The sequence below is a fragment of the Coregonus clupeaformis genome, chromosome 35, assembly GCF_020615455.1.
Source record: "Coregonus clupeaformis isolate EN_2021a chromosome 35, ASM2061545v1, whole genome shotgun sequence".
Taxonomy (NCBI): Eukaryota; Metazoa; Chordata; class Actinopteri; order Salmoniformes; family Salmonidae; genus Coregonus; species Coregonus clupeaformis.
The window spans coordinates 34997953-35016848 of NC_059226.1; the positions used below are offsets into that span (position 1 = coordinate 34997953).

The 18896-nt window shown below is 43.4% G+C and overlaps 1 protein-coding gene across 1 annotated transcript in view; it reads left to right on the forward strand.

The window, feature by feature from the left end:
* Positions 1 to 18896, forward strand: part of LOC121532078 (phosphatidylinositol 4-phosphate 3-kinase C2 domain-containing subunit alpha) — a 56093-nt gene that overhangs the window by 9017 nt on the left and 28180 nt on the right. The window contains exons 2-5 of the mRNA XM_041837758.1: positions 3599 to 4845; positions 11856 to 11956; positions 12412 to 12572; positions 16022 to 16142. Coding sequence (XP_041693692.1) covers positions 3688 to 4845; positions 11856 to 11956; positions 12412 to 12572; positions 16022 to 16142 — 1541 coding nt within the window. The 5' untranslated portion in view covers positions 3599 to 3687. The remainder of the gene's footprint in view (positions 1 to 3598; positions 4846 to 11855; positions 11957 to 12411; positions 12573 to 16021; positions 16143 to 18896) is intronic.

Genomic DNA, 18896 nt, shown 5'->3' on the forward strand with positions numbered 1-18896 from the left:
CTCAGCTGCCTTGAGATCATTGACAAGATCCTCTCGTGTAGTTCTGGGCTGATTCCTCACCGTTCTCATGATCATTGCAACTCCACGAGGTGAGATCTTGCATGGAGCCCCAGGCCGAGGGAGATTGACAGTTATTTTGTGTTTCTTCCATTTGTGAATAATCGCACCAACTGTTGTCACCTTCTCACCAAGCTGCTTGGCGATGGTCTTGCAGCCCATTCCAGCCTTGTTTAGGTCTACAATCTTGTCCTTGACATCCTTGGAGAGCTCTTTGGTCTTGGCCATGGTGGAGAGTTTGGAATCTGATTGATTGATTGCTTCTGTGGACAGGTGTCTTTTATACAGGTAACAAACTGAGATTAGGAGCACTCCCTTTAAGAGTGTGCTCCTAATCTCAGCTCATTACCTGTATAAAAGACACCTGGGAGCCAGAAATCTTTCTGATTGAGAGGGGGTCAAATACTTATTTCCCTCATTCAAATGCAAATCAATTTATAACATTTTTTAAATGCGTTTTTCTGTATTTTTTTGTTGTTATTCTGTCTCTCACTGTTCAAATAAACCTACCATTAAAATGATAGACTGATCATTTCTTTGTCAGTGGGCAAACTTACAAAATCAGCAGGGGATCAAATACTTTTTTCCCTCACTGTAAATGTGTTTTAGTCAAATTGTCTATATAATCTCAAATATAAAATATATTTTGATTTGTTTAACACTTTGTTGGTTACTACATGATTCCATATGTGTTATTTCATAGTTTTGATGTCTTCACTATTATTCTACAATGTAGTAAATAGTGAAAATAAAGAAAAACCCTTGAATGAGTAGGTGTTCTAAAACTTTTGCCCGGTAGTGTATAAAGCCTTTATTACAGCAGACTAAAAACAATTGCATGCATTCGTGAATTTATTGTTTAGGCTAATTATTCAAAGCTCCCTTTGTTATTTAATATTAAAACTAAAATGCTTGATTGCATTTCAAAGCATGAATGTCATCATTATATGCTGTGTGATGGCATGAATGAGTGAATGATTGATACAGTAACCTATATATTGAAATATAGGCCTAAGTAAGTTACGGTATTTAGACAAAACAGGACGCGCTCTTCGGCCTACAGCTCGATGGTGGTTATACAAGGCTATTATACAAAGCCTACTAATGATAACGACATTACTTAATATTATAATGATGATTATAATAATCATTGTAATAACAATAAGGATATCAAGAAAAAGGAGGGTATAGGAGCGAGATCTGCGTGCATATTATGTGTGACAAACAGGTGCTGTTAGATTACAATATTCTTCTTCTGCTTGTTTGGAACAGTGTAAACAACACTAAATAAATTATCATTAACACCAGTTTGTTCTAAATAAATAAATGGTAAAGCCTTTATTACAGCATAGCAAAGATGAAAAACAGGTGAATCTGTAAAATTGCTTTATCTGACATTTTGCCGTTGCATGAGACTTGGTGCTCATGGAATCAGTAGTCTATTAAACAAACACTCAAACAGGCAACAGAAGCAGGATCTGTCTTATTTCTGTATATATGGGTGATTTATAAAGCCAGGCACATTTTAACAGTTAGGGTTCTGATTATAGACAGAATTAAGTTGGGGTTTCCTCTCTCCTCAGTTTTCGTAGACAATTAGGCGAAGGCAAGGGCTTCCTCATCTCTGCTGCCTCCGCCGCATTGTTCTCAATCCCAATATGCTGGTTAACTTTGCTATTGTTCACATAGCAACATAGTGAAAGGCGCCAATTCTACGGCGCACTGAAGATTGTTTCAGAACTGCGGACAGCGACCTTATCCAACGCGGGAGAAAGCAAATATTTTATATAATGAATATTAGATTTATTATTGTTGTAGTATTTTTTACATAATATAACCATATTCAGACCCGTTGACCTTTTCCATATTTTGTTACGTTACAGCCTTATTCGAAAATGGATTGAATTGTTTGTTTTTCCTCATCAATCTACACACAATACCCCATAATGACAAAGTATTCAGACCCTTTACTCAGTACATTGTTGAAGCACCTTTGGCAGCGATTATAGCCTTGAGTCTTCTTGGGTATGCCGCTGAAAAACATCCCCACAGCATGATGCTGCCACCACTGTGCTTCACCGTAGGAATGGTGCCAGGTTTCCTGCAGATGTGACGCTTGACATTCAGGCCAAATAGTTCAATCTTGGTTTCATCAGACCAGAGAACCTTGTTTCTCATAGTCTGAGAGTCCTTTAGGTGCCTTTTGGCAAACTCCAAGCGGGCTGTCATGTGCCTTTTACTGAAGAGGGGCTTCCGTCTGGCCACTCTACCATAAAGGCCTGATTGGTGGAGTGCTGCAGAGATGGTTGTCCTTCTGGAAGGTTCTCCCATCTCCACAGAGGAACTCTGGAGCTCTGTCAGTGACCATCGGGTTCTTGGTCACCTCCCTGACCAAGGCTCTTGTCCCCCGATTGCTCAGTTTGGCCGGGTGGCCAGCTCTAGGAATAGTCTTGGTGACTTCTTCCATTTAAGAGTGGAGGAAGCCGCTTTGTTTTTGGGGACCTTCAAAGCTGCAGACATTTTTTGGTACCTTTCCCCATATCTGTGCCTCGACTCAATCCTGTCTCGGAGCGCAACGGACAATTCCTTCGACCTCATGGCTTAGATTTTGCTCTGACATGCACTGTCAACTGTGGGACCTTATATAGACAGGTGTGTGTGCCTTTCCAAATCATGTCCAATCAATTGAATTCACCACAGGTGGACTCCAATCAAGTTGTAGAAACGTCTCAAGGATGATCAGTGAAAACAAAGGGTCTGAATACTTATGTAAATAAGGTATTCATGTTTTTTATTTTGAATACATTTGCAATAATGTCTAAAAACCTGTTATCACTTTGTCATTATGGGGTATTGTGTGTAGATTGATGAGGAACGTTTTTTATTTAATCAGTTTTAGAATTAGGCTGTAATGTAACAACATTTGGAAAAAGGGAAGGGGTCTGAATACTTTCCGAATGCACTGTATACAATTTCAGTCTCATGTCTTAGAGGGATGGTCTGTGCCATCCCTGTGGCCTCCACAATGGATTAGTCCACTGAGACAGGCACAAATCAGACAGCTGTCTTGTGCACCATCAAATAAAAGTATTGCGACTGCTCGACTAAAGAAATCTCGGTCGACCAAACAATCGACCAGTCGACTAAATGGGGTCAGCCCTAACGTGTATGGTTTGTTAAACTTTAGTCAATGTTTATTGCTTGGCATACATTTTAAAGTGTCACTATGTTACTGTGGAATTGCCCCTCTACATGTTGAACAACGGTGATACTTCAGGATGCCAGTTGGTCTTGTGCTTGTCCAGTGTGTTTAAAACACAGATAGATATATCTTGGTAATAGATTTGAAACAGCCTAGCTGTAATTATATAGGGAACAATATAAATGCATTAGTATCAGCTAGTCATGCAGACGTTACCATTAGCTATGGACATGCTCACTAAATGCAGAACAAATGCCTCAGTCGAACCCCGTCATAGTTGTACAATGTTCCTGGTGATTTCTGTATTGTGACTTGCGGTCGTTTCCCATCCTTTCCCAGGTGTTTGAAGAAGCAGATATCCTGTCTGACCTGTTGACACCAGAGCTGAACTACAAACTCTGCGTACATGGCACCCTCAAGTTGACACCATGGCCCAGATATCCAGTGGCAATGGGTTCAAGCTGGACATGGCCCAGCCCAAGGGGGTTGTGGGTAAGGAGGAGGCCCTTCGTATGGAGGCGGAGGCCTTAGCGAAACTACAAAGGGAGAAGAGACAGACGCTCCCGGCGACCACCACCTCCTCCTCTTCCACCTCTTCTTCTTCTGCTTCCTCAAAAAAAAAACTTCCCGCCGCTGCCAGGCCTACTTCCTCCAGCAACCGACCGGAGAAGGACCTCATTGTCTTCCCAGAGGCCAAGAAGCATGCAGAGAAGGACAAGTTCCGGGACATCGACGTCGACAAGCTGACCAACAAGGAGCTTGAGAAGCTCCTGCTGGACGACAGCTTTGGGGCCAACAGCAGCAAGGCCTCACGGCCCTCCTTGCTGCTGGGGTTCAACCTCAGCGCCTCCTACCCGGGGGGCCACGCCACCTGCAGCCCCTCACATTTGCACAGCGGCCAGTGGATGCCCTCCTTGCTCTCCACGCCCTCCAGTTCGTGCGTGTTCACGCCCACCCACCAGCAGGCTCCCATGTTCCCTTCTGCTCCGTTCCCTAAGCCCGAAAACTTCTCCTTCTGCAACGGCTTTTCACCGGCCATGCCGCCCTACATGGGCCTGCATGGCCCGCAGACCTCCTTCATGGCCTTCACTCCCATCCAGCAGCCTGGGGCCATGGTGTTCCAGCAGCCCACCGTCACCCTGGAGATGGCCAAGCTCTTCGACAAGATCCACAGCACCTCAGAATACTTGAAGAACGGCAGGTCGGCCAGCACAGACCTAGATTCTGCGTCGACCAGCGCCGTGTCCCTGGCGCCCAACCCACCGCCACCTGCCGTGGAATCCCCCACTGTCAGCCGCTTTGAGTGGCTGGACCTGGACCCACTCAACAAGCGCAAAGCCGAGGGCGAGGAGGGCTCCTCCCCGGCATCACGCGGTACATTAATGGTGGTGGGAGGGGACCCCTGGGATGCTGTGCTGCTCGACGAGACGGAGGGCGGGGCTGGCGGCAGCAGTCCACCTGTGGAGGTGAAGGGTCAACTCGCAGGTCGCTCTCATCCCCGGAGGTCGTCGACGGGGGCAGCAGTCACTAGGAACCACACCCTGACCATCCCGGCGTCCTCGTCCCAGCACAAGCCAAACAATCAGGTACGCCTAGTAATCTAACGGTAAAAAAAGATCATACAAACTCCCTCCAAAGGAAATCTGTATACAACCCCACCACAGCCTAAACAGGCAGTCATAACACAGCCAAAACAACCAAGTTCTACCGTGGCTCAAATAAAAATTGATTAAATCGAGATTTTGGGTCACTGGCCTACACACAATACCCCATAATGTCAAAGTGGAACTATGTTTAACGATTTTTTTTTACAAATGAATAAAAATGAGAAGCTGAAATGTCTTGAGTCAATAAGTATACAACCCCTTTGTTATGGCAAGCCTAAATAAGTTCAGGAGTCAAAATTAGCTTAACAAGTCACATAATAAGTTGCATGGACTCACTCTGTGTGCAATAATAGTGTGTAACATGACTTTTTAATGACTGCCTCATCTCTGTACCCCACACATACAATTATCTGTAAGGTCCCTTCGTCGAGCAGTGAATTTCAAACACAGATTCAACCACAAAGACCAGGGAGGTTTTCCAATGCCTCGCAAAGAAGGGCACCTATTGGTAGATGGGTAAAAATAAAAAAGCAGACATTGAATATCCCTTTGTGCATAGTGAAGTTATGAATTACACTTTGGATGGGGTATCAATACACCCAGTCACTACAAAGATAAAGGTGTCCTTCCTAACTCTTTTGCCGGAGAGGAAGGAAACCGCTCAGGGATGTCACCATGAGGCCAATGGTGACTTTAAAACAGATACAGAATTTAATGGCTGTGATGGGATGCATCAACAACATTGTAGTTACTCCACAATACTAACCTAAATGACAGAGTGAAAAGAAGGAAGCCTGTATAGAATAAAAAATATTCCAAAACATGCATCCTGTTCGCAATAAGTCACTAAAGTAAAACTGCAAAAAAAAATAACTTCATGTCCTGAATACAAAGCGTTATGTTTGGGGAAAACACAACACATCACTGAGTACCGCCCTTCATATTTTCAAGCTTGGTGGTGGCTGCATCATGTTATGGGTATGCTTGTCATCGGCAAGGACTAAGGAGTTTTTTAGGATAAAAATAAACGGAATAGAGCTAAGCACAGGCAGAATCCTAGAGGAAGACCTGGTTCAGTTTGCTTTCCAACAGACGCTGGGAGACAAATTCACCTTTCAGAAGGACAATAACCTAAAACACAAGGCCAAATATACACAGGAGTTGCTTACCAAGACAACATTGAATGTTCCTGAGTGGCCTATTTACAGTTTGAACTTAAATCTGCTTGAAATTCTATGGCAAGACTTGAAAATGACTGTGATCAACAACCAAAACAATAATGTGCAAATATTGTACAGTCCAGGCATGCAAAGCCCTTGGAGACTTACCCAGAAAGACTCAGAGCTGTAATCGCTGCCTAAGGTGATACTAACATGTATTGATTCAGGGGTGTGAATACTTTGATTTCTTTATTTCATGTTTTATAAATGTGCAAACATTTCAAAAAAATATGTTTTCACTTTGTCATTATGGGATATTGTGTGTAGATCGGTGAGAAAAAATATCGATTTAATCAATTTTGATTTCAGGCTGTAATACAACAAAATGTGGAATAAGTCAAGGGGTATGAATACTTTCTGAAGGCACTGTATGTATGTGGACTGTCGATCAATGGGTGTTAAAATTAGTGTGCTTAAGTGTTTATATAAGGTAGTTCCACGAAATGATTCACTTTCGGGTAGTGTAACTTGGTGAAACAGAGTACTGTTTTATTTCACAAAATGTTTACATTCTGTCATGACGAGCACATGTTCAACTTAACAAAAAACATGTTTTCCTATCGCAAGAGGTTAAATAAATAAAAATGTCGATAGTAAGTGCCAAATAAATTAAGTGACCATAACAAGGTTGACAATTTCATCTTAAATCAGCCATAAATCTCCTTGTGTCAGTGGGAATGGAAGCTTGTGTTCAACAGGGACGGCAATTAAAGGGCCAGCTTCACCAAAACATGTATATTGTTAAACCATTTCTAGCCTGCCTATTTATGGCTAATAGGGTTTTGCTCGACCCACTCAGTTTTCCACCACGAAACACCAGCAAATTGTGGAAAAGAGTAGAACCAGCTCACCTGCGTTTACATTTTACATTTGTCATTTAGCAGACGCTCTTATCCAGAGCGACTTACAGTTAGTGCATAAATTTTTTTTTTTTTCATACCCCCCGCCCCCCCCGTACAATATGATTTGACTATTAGATGTTCAATGTTTCTGAAAAAAATATGTTTTACCAAAAAAAGAGTTAAACCATATTAAAACGAGAGTTCCGTTTACGTGACAGGGTTTCCATTAAAATGTCTTATGAAAGCAACAAAATAACGAGGGCTTTACAATGATGGTGAAAACTTGCATACATCTTGGGGTTAAGTTGGTAAAAATGTTCAGATATGTCCCAGGGAGTGCACAGAAGGATGTGTCAAAATGTTGAATCTTAGCACTTTATCAAGTCTTTTTATTAATATTAAACATCTGATTTATTGAATTTTCCATGTGGTCTATATTAAAGGACACTTCATTTAATATAACAGGCTATTAAAATCCAATATTGGTGCACCATTTCTACTTAAGATATCAAAGGGACGCAAATGGGACTCGTTTGTGGAACTACCCAGGCCACCTCAGCACGCACCTTCTCTTCTTCCTCCATTTCAACAGCTTTTCACACCTCTGCGCGGCTCTGCAAGAACATCTGTCTCATTAGGTATAATTATCATGCAATTAAGACCAAATTATAACCATGTGTCTTCTGCTGCGTTCTGTTCTCTTTCATACGCTCTGTGTGGTGGTGGATAGATAGGCCCACAGAGTGACGTATGGCTACAAGTAAACTCAGTGACTCACAAGTCAATTATCTCTGTCTTCTCCACCCCTCACCTTTCACCCTGTTTAGTCACAACAAACAGGAAGTGCCTTGTGGGTAGAAATTGTAGTTGAGAGCTAGACACCAACGGAATCCTCTGAATCAGCTGATTAAGTCCTAGATAACAACAACAACAACAACAACCGCAACCTTTGTTGAAAAATGAGATTTCTATAATGTCACAGTGGAGGTTAGGAGAGAGGAATCACTAACTTTCTGATCGAAAGAGGAAGTCAAACTGTATTTGGTTCACTGGTTCTCCTGACGTAGCTTATGTTAGAAAGTGTAAACCAGGAAGAATCAAATCAAAATCAAATTGTATTTTTCGTATGCGCCGAATGCAACAGGTGTAGACTTTACCATAAAATGCTTACTTACGTGCCCTTTCCCAACAATGCAGAGTTAAAAAGTAAGCAAAGAAAATAGAGAATAGTAATACAATAAATAACAATAATGAGGCTAGATACAAGGAGTACCAGTACCGAGTCAATGTGCAGGGGTATGAGGTAGTTGAGGTAATATGTACATGTAGGTAAGGGTAAAAGTGACTAGGAAATGAGTATAGATAATAAACAGAGTAACAGCAGCGTACTGTATGTGGAGTGTGTGAAGTTGTGTGTGTGTGTGTGTGTGTGTGTGTGTGTGTGTGAGCATGTGGAAGTGTTTAAAACACACCTTTTTAGCTTTGCTTTTCCTTACGGTGTTTTTTAGTCCTTCAGTTTATTGTTATTATTTTGTTTTTTATCTTATGTTTGTTGTGTAGTAAAGAAATATTTCAGTTTTATTTTCATTGTTTTTATTTGTATTTTCCTGTGAAGCGCGTTGCGTTGCATTCCATGTCTGAAATGTGCTGTAAAATAACGCTTGATTTGATTTGAACTATACTAACGGGACGTTTTGTTAGTCCCCACAAGGTCAAATGCTATTTCTAGGGGGTTTAGGGTTAAGGTAGAATTAGTGTTAAGGTTAGAATTAGGGTTAGTTTTAGGGGTTAAGGTTATGGGTTACCCCACAATGTTACTTAAACAAGACTGTATGTGTGTGGGTAGAGTCCAGTGAGTGTTCATTGGGTCAGTGTAAGAGAGTCAGTGCAAAAAAGGGTCAATGCAATAGTCCGGGTAGCCATTTGATTAAGAATAGTGGAAAGGTTGAGGAAAGTACAATAGACTCATTTCAATGGAAGTCTACAGTATTAGTAAGCCACTAAAAACCTGGGCCAGTGAAGTAGGTACCATTCTTGGACTGTATATACAGGCAGCAAACCAGCACAAGCCTGGGACAATGAAGTGGTGTACTGTACCATTTTAAGACAGACCCAAGACAGAGAAGCTGTAAAGCAGTCCGGACCTGACTCAGAACAGTAGGGTGACTAGACCAAAGCCAACCAGAACGGATGAATGATGTGGATGGTGTGAGTCACATGGGCCATACCCATCCCCTCAGGTTCCTTTCTCCCCCCCCCCCCATTAAAAGCTGCTCAGAGGATGAATTGGAGAAAACAAAGACAGGCCTGTCTAACTGTACAGCCTGGTGTCTGTCCTGCAGGCTGTGTGTGTGTGTGTGTGTGTGTGTGTGTGTGTGTGTGTGTGATCATCTCCGCCTCATTGGATTATCTCTGCGTGTTTGTTTTCGATGAAAGGATCGTGTCTCAAAACACAAACACGGCTAATGCCTCTCACTCTTTTCCTGCCAACTGGAGACCTGGCTAGCTGGAGACCTGGCTAGCTGGAGACCTGGCTAGCTGGAGACCTGGCTAGCTGGAGACCTGGCTAGCTGGAGACCTGGCTAGCTGGAGACCTGGCTAGCTGGGATGTACAAGGTCCTCAGAGAGCGAGAGATTGCCATCTCTGCCGTGTCAGCGCTACTAACACGCTGATTTGTAGATATGTATCAGTTTCATGCTATTTTATGTCCAAACAAGAATGTGTTAGTTTCTGTAAGAGTTCTCTGTAAAATGGGTCGTGTTTATTAGGCCACACAAACAGAAAACGTTTAAACCGCTTTGCAATGGAAAACGAAAATGAGCATTTTCTTATAGGACAAGTCCAGGTAGTCCCTCCATAGTTCAGTCCGTTTTCTTCCATTTGGTGCCTAATGAACACAACCCTGATGCCTTTGCTTGTGGAGTGGAGTTTTTATAGGAACCCCCAAGCTGAACAAAGTAGCTCATAAAATAATGCTACATCTCCGTCATTGTCTGTCTCTTTTGTTCTTGAAAATGACAAACATACAGAAGGCAGACTGATATGTTGCAATATATCATTAACATTGTACTTCTCAGGTCAGCAATTACAAAAATACACAGTCATAACATCCAATTAACGTAAACATCTGTAAAGATGGGACTTTTTCTGAAAAAATAACTGACATTACGTTTTTTTACATGAAGTGTGTGTGTGTGTGTGTGTGTGTGTGTGTGTAGATAACGTTTAGATGGCTGTATTTTGCATAAAACTCAGCGTAGGAGGCACTGAAGTGTAGAATGGTTCAAGAAGTGCAGTTACTTTGACAGTGGTAGCTATGGTGTGCAGTATGCACCGAAAAGCTGTGCTCTGTTGGGGAAAAAGATGACTGATCGCTTTTCATCAATGTACTAGAAAGTACACATTTGTTTTAATGTGTTTTTGTTTTCAAATGTCTGCAACAAGTAACAACACACGAAAGGGACTCTGCATACCAGGCATTTTTGTAACCCTCCCCAATTCCCTCAGAGCAGAATCAAAGTCTTCCTCTGTGTGCATTGTGATGTCACTGAATTCCAACGCCTGTGTGTGCTTTTCTGCTGACTCACAGCAGACCAGGAAGAAGAGGCGGGAATTTAACTTGTAATTTCCTGTTGCACAGGAAACATATTATTAGCCCCAGCTAGTTAGTCAAATTATGAGGCGTTCCTCCTGCCAGTTCCAGGAGGCTTTTTCACTGCATCCAGGAATTTCAGAACTCAATTCCTAGGGGGGCGCTTTTAGTGTGTGTTTACCTTTTCCCCCCTAGGAAAAATGTGCTCGATAGGATTCATTGCTTTCATATATCAAAATGTCTCTTTGTTATTTGAGCTGCCTGCATACACCTCACTTACTTAGCAAACTGCACAGGACTAAACGAATGAAGCCTCCGTGAGTTTCTATAATGTGTAAATGTACACTCACCGGACAGTTTATTAGGTACACCCATCTAGTACCGGGTTGGACCACCCCTCCAGAACAGCCTGTATTCTACAAGTTGGAAACGTTCCACAGGGATGTTGGTCCATGCTGATGCGATGGTATCATGCAGTTGCTGCTGATTGGATGGCAGTACGCCACCGCCACCAGTCTGTACCGTTGACACCAGGCAGGATGGGTCCATGGACTCATGATGCTTATGACAAATCGCGACTCTGCCATTAGCATGGCGCCCACAGGACTGCCGCTGACTGGATGTTTTTTGTTTGTCGCACCATTCTCGATAAACCCTAGACCCAGGAGGGCGACCGTTTCGGAGATACTGGAACCGGCGCAACAGGCACAGACTGCACTTGAAGAAACTTTCAAAGTTCTTGACATTTTCCGTATTGACTTACCTTCATGTCTTAAAGTAATGATGGACTGTCTTTTCTCTTTGCTTATTTGAGCTGTTCTTGCCATAATATTTACTTGGTCTTTTACGAAATAGGGCTATCTTCTGTATACCTCCTTACCTTGTCACAACACAACTGATTGGCTCAAACGCATTAAGAAGGAAATCAATTCCACAAATTAACTTTTAAGAAGTCACACCTGTTAATTGAAATGCATTCCAGGTGACTACCTCATGAAGCTGGTTGAGAGTATGCCAAGAGTGTGCAAAGCTGTCATCAAGGCAAAGGGTGGCTATTTGAAGAATCTCAAATATAAAATATATTTTGATTTGTTTAACACCTTTTTGGTTACTACATGATTCCATATGTGTTATTTCATAGTTTTGATGTCTTCACTATTATTCTACAATGTAGAAAATAGTCAAAATAAAGAAAAACCCTTGAATGAGTAGGTGTTCTAAAACTTTTGACCGGTAGTGTATATACTTCCTCAACTGAGGTTGACCCATGCACCTACTTTTTCTTGTTTTTGCTCACCATTTTGTCCCCTATGTTTTGTCTCATTGTCTCGCAGCACGATAACGGAAGTGGGAAAGCACTGACAAAGTACACCGCCCTGGAGGAAAAGGAAGCCCAGAACCTAGAAGTTATAGCCTTCTGTGAAGACGTAGCAATGTAAGCCATTTGTATGTGTGTCTGAGTACACATTTGTACTGTGTGAGCGTACGCAAAGGAGTGTGCGTGCGCACAGTACTGTGAGTGTGTGTTGTAATTGCATGTTTGTGTGACAGGGTGTGCAGCCTCACTCCAGTACTCTGGGTGGAGTGATGATGTAGCTTTGCTCTGGAAATCGCTCTCCGGCAAAAAATCTTCACAAATATCGCCAAAGCAGAAGAGTTTTAGAATAACTTTAGATCCCATAAGGAAGTACAGGGGGGGAAGTTAAGTAGGATAATTAATCACAGGAACTTAGTCAATCCGTTATCTACTAGTTTATGCATGTATAATAGGCCAGCAAACTGCCAGATTTGCAAACTAAGGTAATAAAAAGTAGAGAATCAATTATATGAAGTTTATGAACTGTAAAGGTGACGTACTGAATTTCAATTGGCTGATTTTTGTTTTTTTAGACTGAGGTCAAAGTTCGCCCACGATGACCTCCACACCAACCCGGGGTACGTGCTGAGCGCGGTGATCCCCCAGAGGGACGGGGGAGGGGACAACGGCTGCAGCGTCAAGGTGTCCATCGAGATTTCTGAGTCCCAGGAGCCTGTCACCTTCACCTGCGACTGTAAGGACATGTCACAACACCCTTACTAGGCTTGCTAAATTCTGAAATCTCGGTTGGAGAATTCCAGAATTCAGGAGCGAACACATAGAGACAATCCTCCAAATGGGATTTCTAGATAACCGAGGGATTTTGGGAAACGTTCTTAAATGTTGCAACCCTAACCCAGACAGAGGTGCTTAGTGTCCCCAACCCTGGACCCTGGGTGTGCAAGCTGGGTGGTAAGACACCTTTATAACCATAAACGTAGGTTATTACAACATGCAATGACATCAAGGGGCCTCTTTAGAATGGAGCTCTTCTAGGTCTAATTAACCCAACTACAAAAATTAAAAGCAAAAAAATCTGAGGCATTTCCCCTTTAAGACAGAGCGCTTCAGATTACAGATAAGAATACTGGGCCAGAGGTCTAAAGGAGGAAACAGCATTCAGGACAGCCAGTTTTTTGTTTTTGTGGAAAAACGCCACGTTCCCCCTCCCCACAAATAAAAGGTTGTTCCACTGCCCTGGAGCAACTATGTCGGCCAAAGGGCTTCTCTACATTATGTTCACTCATTTGCCCACTGGGCTTTTGGTTCGATCTCTGGGGGTGTGTTGTCATTGGCTGACCCCAGGTTCGTAGCTCCTCCCCTGGATCCACCCTTCCAATGCCAGTCACTGATCTCTCTTGGGCCCCTGTGACCGAGTTCTCTAATGGAGTCTGCCCTGAACTCCCTGGGTCCTGGCAGCGAATCAACACCAGCCTTTTGTGTGATAATATATGATGGCTGTGTCTGCATTCCATCTGTCCTAAAAAAAAAAGTTGCGCCAAGCAAACTGGTATCCCTTGCTCTTTCCTGTGTGTGTGCGGCCAGTCCCACTGACCCAGTCTCTCTGTAACCACACCAACTGGTCATGTTGCCTCTTCTTTCTCCTGTACTGTACAGCCAGGCCTGATTCGCTGTACAGTACAGATTCCCCTGATTGGCCACAATGGAAAAGCCAAGGTTGTATATCGGCACACAGAAACAATAGCCTTCAGTTCTCTCTCTTCTAGGAGGAGGGAGGTGTGCGGGGGGAAGGAGAGCAGGCTGAAAAGAAAAAAAGAATCTTTCCCTCTTTCTCTTTCTTGTGTAATCTGTTGCGTTCCTCCCTCCGTCGTCAGGCAGGCCCCTCTGTTCCACTTCCACCGGCGTTCCACCAGCTTCCTAAATGTGGCGCGTGGAACAATCTACCGGGGGAAGAAAACACATTCCCAGATGACTCTTTCCCCAACTGCTACTGTTACAGCTTCTCTGCTCGTCTCTGACACTCTTACTGTATTTAACAGCCAGTCAGAGCTGAGCTGGCTTCTGTTACTGTATTTAACAGCAGCCAGTAAGAGCTGAGCTGGCTTCTGTTACTGTATTTAACAGCAGCCAGTCAGAGCTGAGCAGGCTTCTGTTACTGTATTTAACAGCAGCCAGTCAGAGCTGAGCTGGCTTCTGTTACTGTATTTAACAGCCAGTCAGAGCTGAGCTGGCTTCTGTTACTGTATTTAACAGCCAGTCAGAGCTGAGCTGGCTGCTGTTACTGTATTTAACAGCAGCCAGTCAGAGCTGGATTATTTTCCTGGGGAGAAAATAAACGATTAGTTCTTTCTTAGGCTAGAATCTTAAATTGCAAGATTTAGGTTAGATATTCCTTGCATACCTTGGCGTGGGGAGAGAGGAAACCCGGGGAACTGGCAGAGGTGGATGTCTGGTGGCTTTGAGATGACTCCTCGTTTTTAACTGTCTGCTGCAATTCTCTGATCTGAAATGCCCCGCTCTCTCTGTCTTTTGATCTCTCTTGCCATCATACTCTCTCTCTCACTGTCTTGCTTTCAATTATGTTCTCTCTCTTGCTATGTTGCTCTCTTTTTTCTCTTTAAGTGCCTTTTGAAATCTGATGAAGAAGTAGACCGTAAAAAGCAGAAATGGAGTTGTTTATGTTCCCTGTATTGATGATGAGAAATGCAGTTGTTCCTGTCCCCGTTGGTGCTGAGGTAATAAATCTGGGTTCTGCTTTGCCCTGGCAGGATCGCCCAGGACCTGGCCCCTTCCTGGCGGCTAATTGGATGTGAGCCCTCTATTGATGTCACTCATTGGCTGGGTATTCAAGTGCTAGCTAGCGAGTTGCTAGCATCCCGCTGTGTTTCGAGACTAGTATTGTAATCATAGACACCAGTCCTTCTCCTGCTTTAGACCAGCCCCAGCCCCCAAACACCTACGTTGGTGTGCATGTGTGACCGCGCAAGTCGCAAACATTCCAGCACCATGTGTGAGTTCGTAGCGACACGCAACAGAGGGCTTTTTTTCAACACACAACCTCCGGAATGCCAGCCTGGTCCCAGACCTGTTTCTGCTGTCTTGCGTCCTCCCGTGATCATAGGAGTCAAGGCAGCACAAACAGATCTGGGAACAGGCTGGCATTCCGGAGGTTGTGTGTTGAAAAAAAGGTTGTTGACCAGTTAGCCTCCCAAGGATCCCTAGAAACCCACTTCGCAGCACCCACCCACTACCAAGACGTGACCAATCATAACACTCTCTGTCAGAATTCAAAAACACAGGCCTAAATGCACCAATAAGCCCTCTAGTATTGGTTCCTTAATACTAAGTCCATTCCATTCCTCTGTAGGGTGTGGGGTTGTTATTGTTGGAGAGCCCGGGGTGGTCTGTGTGTGTGTGCTGGCATCAAACAGAGGAGAAACCAAGAACCCCCCCCTCTAGAAGTGGCAGATAGAACAATCTGTTTTGTGTCAGGTTACACACGCATACTCACAGTCACACACACACATTTCATTCTCCGCCAAATATTTCCTAGGAGACATGCTCATGTACACAAACATGAGGCTTTTCCAATAACACAGTATCGTAATGCATCCTGGATTAGTTTTAATTCGATTAAGATAGGGGAGATCAAATTAGCCTGGTCTCAGATCTGTTTGTCTATCTTGCCAACTCCTATACACTCATTGTCACACCAGTGACGGCACATACAGATCTCGGACCAGGTTAACTATGAATATAGTTTGACTTGAACCACCCACACTGTAATCCGTCCGAGAGGACTTTCACGATATTGTTTTATAAAACCGCTCTCTGGCCAAATTATTGACTCCTCTTTTTCCATGAGTGATCGTTTCTGACAATTCCATTGAAATCATCACTTATTGGGTGGATCAGAAGATCTTGATTCCTCGTTTAGTGAAACTCTGGCTGCTTCCCTCCTACCTGTGGCTAGAGGTGGACAAACAGCACCTTGCTTTATGCTTTATTAGTGTGGTGGTGTCCTTGTGTTCACCTGTCCAATCATGTCTAATCAGTGATTACTTCAAGGAAGGGACTTTTAAGGAATTTGAACAGGGGACTTTGTATGCCATTGTGCTTGCTTTAACCCCCCCCCTCTTTCTCTCTCTCCCTCTCTTCCACCCCTTCCTCCTCCTTCCTTAGTGAGTTCTCCTGTAGAGCTCCTCATCATGCAAGCCCTGTGTTGGGTCCACGACGACCTCAACCAGGTGGACATTGGCAGCTACGTCCTTAAGGTCTGCGGCCAAGAGGAGGTGCTGCAAAAGTGAGTTGTGCGTGAAGTCTCACACACACGCAAATGTAAAACCCTGGCCTCCACATTTCCCACAATCCTACACACACAAAAACACACACACTGGCACCCCCCCCCCACCCCACCCCAACACCTGCCTCTAAGCTTCTTCTCACCCTGGCAGAGAGGGAGAGGAGAAGAGGAGCGAGATAAAAACCCAAAAAAGAATATCACTGCCAACATTCCTCAAGCAGGGAGCTATTTTTCTTTAATTGTGTTAGAATTTTTTTTCCTTTTGGCCATTTTGCCAGTTCTGTTGCAAAAGCAACAGTCGTGAGGGCAGGGGATGCTTTTACTAATTAAGAACAGAGGGATTGAGCAAAAGCAGGTTTTCTTTTAAAGACTTCTTCGGCATGAATTCTTTTAAGTGCACAGGTTGACCCATAACCCGCAGTCCCACCGCGGGTCGGGTGGGTTTAGGGTCATGAAATATTGTGTGGATGAAGGGCGGGTGGGTGACGGGCAGGTGGAATAAAGAGAAAAGTATGTATTATAAATGTGTAATTATTTTGCAATTCGTATCTAGGCTACATTGAGGTTTTTATTTCATTATTTTTATCTAGCGTTAGTGCGTAAGCCTAAGCTTTAGGGCCTAACTGTACGCGCGCCAAGTGCTTTTGGGAACTTAAGCAGAAAATGTTGACTTCGATCCAGTGAGGAAAAAAGGACAATGTTGGGAGTTTAATTCAATAAGAAAAAACTGTGGAATGGAGAGTTGAAAATAAAGAGAAGGGAGGGCCAGAACAGTCTAATGTTTGGGAAAGATGTTATGTGTGGTGATTGTGAGGTGCTATACAAATTCGACATTCACAAGACGGGGACTTGAAATATGGCACGTCAAGGGAACTGTACTGTTCAGACGGGTTAAATGGAATAGTAACTGAAATCTGGACACTGACTATAGGTCTATAACCTCTCACATAGCCTAATTATATTAACTCTTTCAGCATTAAGCAGTTTTTTTCAGTAAAATGATACACCAAATGTAAATTTTCACACACGAACAGGAGTGGAGAAATATGATTTATTTGTTTCAGCATCTTGAGAGACTGAATGCGTGGTTAGGGACCATTTGTAAAGGTGCTATCTTTATCAGCATCATAAAAGCTGATTTTAGTATTTCAACCACAAATATGCATCCAAGACGAACTGAAATCTCATCAGAAACATGTTGGGTCATTTTCACAGCTTTTAATTCCCTTAAAACCGGTCAAACTGATGTCGTTTGGATGGAAAATCTTTTCAATTTCTTTGTTTTTTGTTATTGCATTTTCTCCACGGTCCTTCAACATCTTTGCTGCAAGAGAGAAGAGATGAAAAAGAACGTTTCCAATGTCAACTAGGTTAAAGCATTCATTCTATTGGTATAGCCACTCCTATACAGTGGGGAAAAAAGTATTTAGTCAGCCACCAATTGTGCAAGTTCTCCCACTTAAAAAGATGAGAGAGGCCTGTAATTTTCATCATAGGTACACGTCAACTATGACAGACAAATTGAGATTTTTTTTTCCAGAAAATCACATTGTAGGATTTTTAATGAATTTATTTGCAAATTTATGGTGGAAAATAAGTATTTGGTCACCTACAAACAAGCAAGACTTCTGGCTCTCACAGACCTGTAACTTCTTCAAGAGGCTCCTCTGTCCTCCACTCGTTACCTGTATTAATGGCACCTGTTTGAACTTGTTATCAGTATAAAAGACACCTGTCCACAACCTCAAACAGTCACACTCCAAACTCCACTATGGCCAAGACCAAAGAGCTGTCAAAAGACACCAGAAACAAAATTGTAGACCTGCACCAGGCTGGGAAGACTGAATCTGCAATAGGTAAGCAGCTTGGTTTGAAGAAATCAACTGTGGGAGCAATTATTAGGAAATGGAAGACATACAAGACCACTGATAATCTCCCTCGATCTGGGGCTCCACGCAAGATCTCACCCCGTGGGGTCAAAATGATCACAAGAATGGTGAGCAAAAATCCCAGAACCACACGGGGGGACCTAGTGAATCACCTGCAGTGAGCTGGGACCAAAGTAACAAAGCCTACCATCAGTAACACACTACGCCGCCAGGGACTCAAATCCTGCAGTGCCAGACGTGTCCCCCTGCTTAAGCCAGTACATGTCCAGGCTCGTCTGAAGATTGCTAGAGTGCATTTGGATGATCCAGAAAAGGATTGGGAGAATGTCATATGGTCAGATGAAACCAAAATATAACTTTTTGGTAAAAACTCAACTCGTCGTGTTTGGAGGACAAAGAATGCTGAGTTGCATCCAAAGAACACCATACCTACTGTGAAGCATGGTGGTGGAAGCATCATGCTTTGGGGCTGTTTTTCTGCAAAGGGACCAGGACGACTGATCCGTGTAAAGGAAAGAATGAATGGGGCCATGTATCGTGAGATTTTGAGTGAAAACCTCCTTCCATCAGCAAGGGCATTGAAGATGAAACGTGGCTGGGTCTTTCAGCATGACAATGATCCCAAACACACCGCCCGGGCAACGAAGGAGTGGCTTCGTAAGAAGCATTTCAAGGTCCTGGAGTGGCCTAGCCAGTCTCCAGATCTCAACCCCATAGAACATCTTTGGAGGGAGTTGAAAGTCCGTGTTGCCCAGCGACAGCCCCAAAACATCACTACTCTAGAGAAGATCTGCATGGACGAATGGGCCAAAATACCAGCAACAGTGTGTGAAAACCTTGTGAAGACTTACAGAAAACGTTTGAC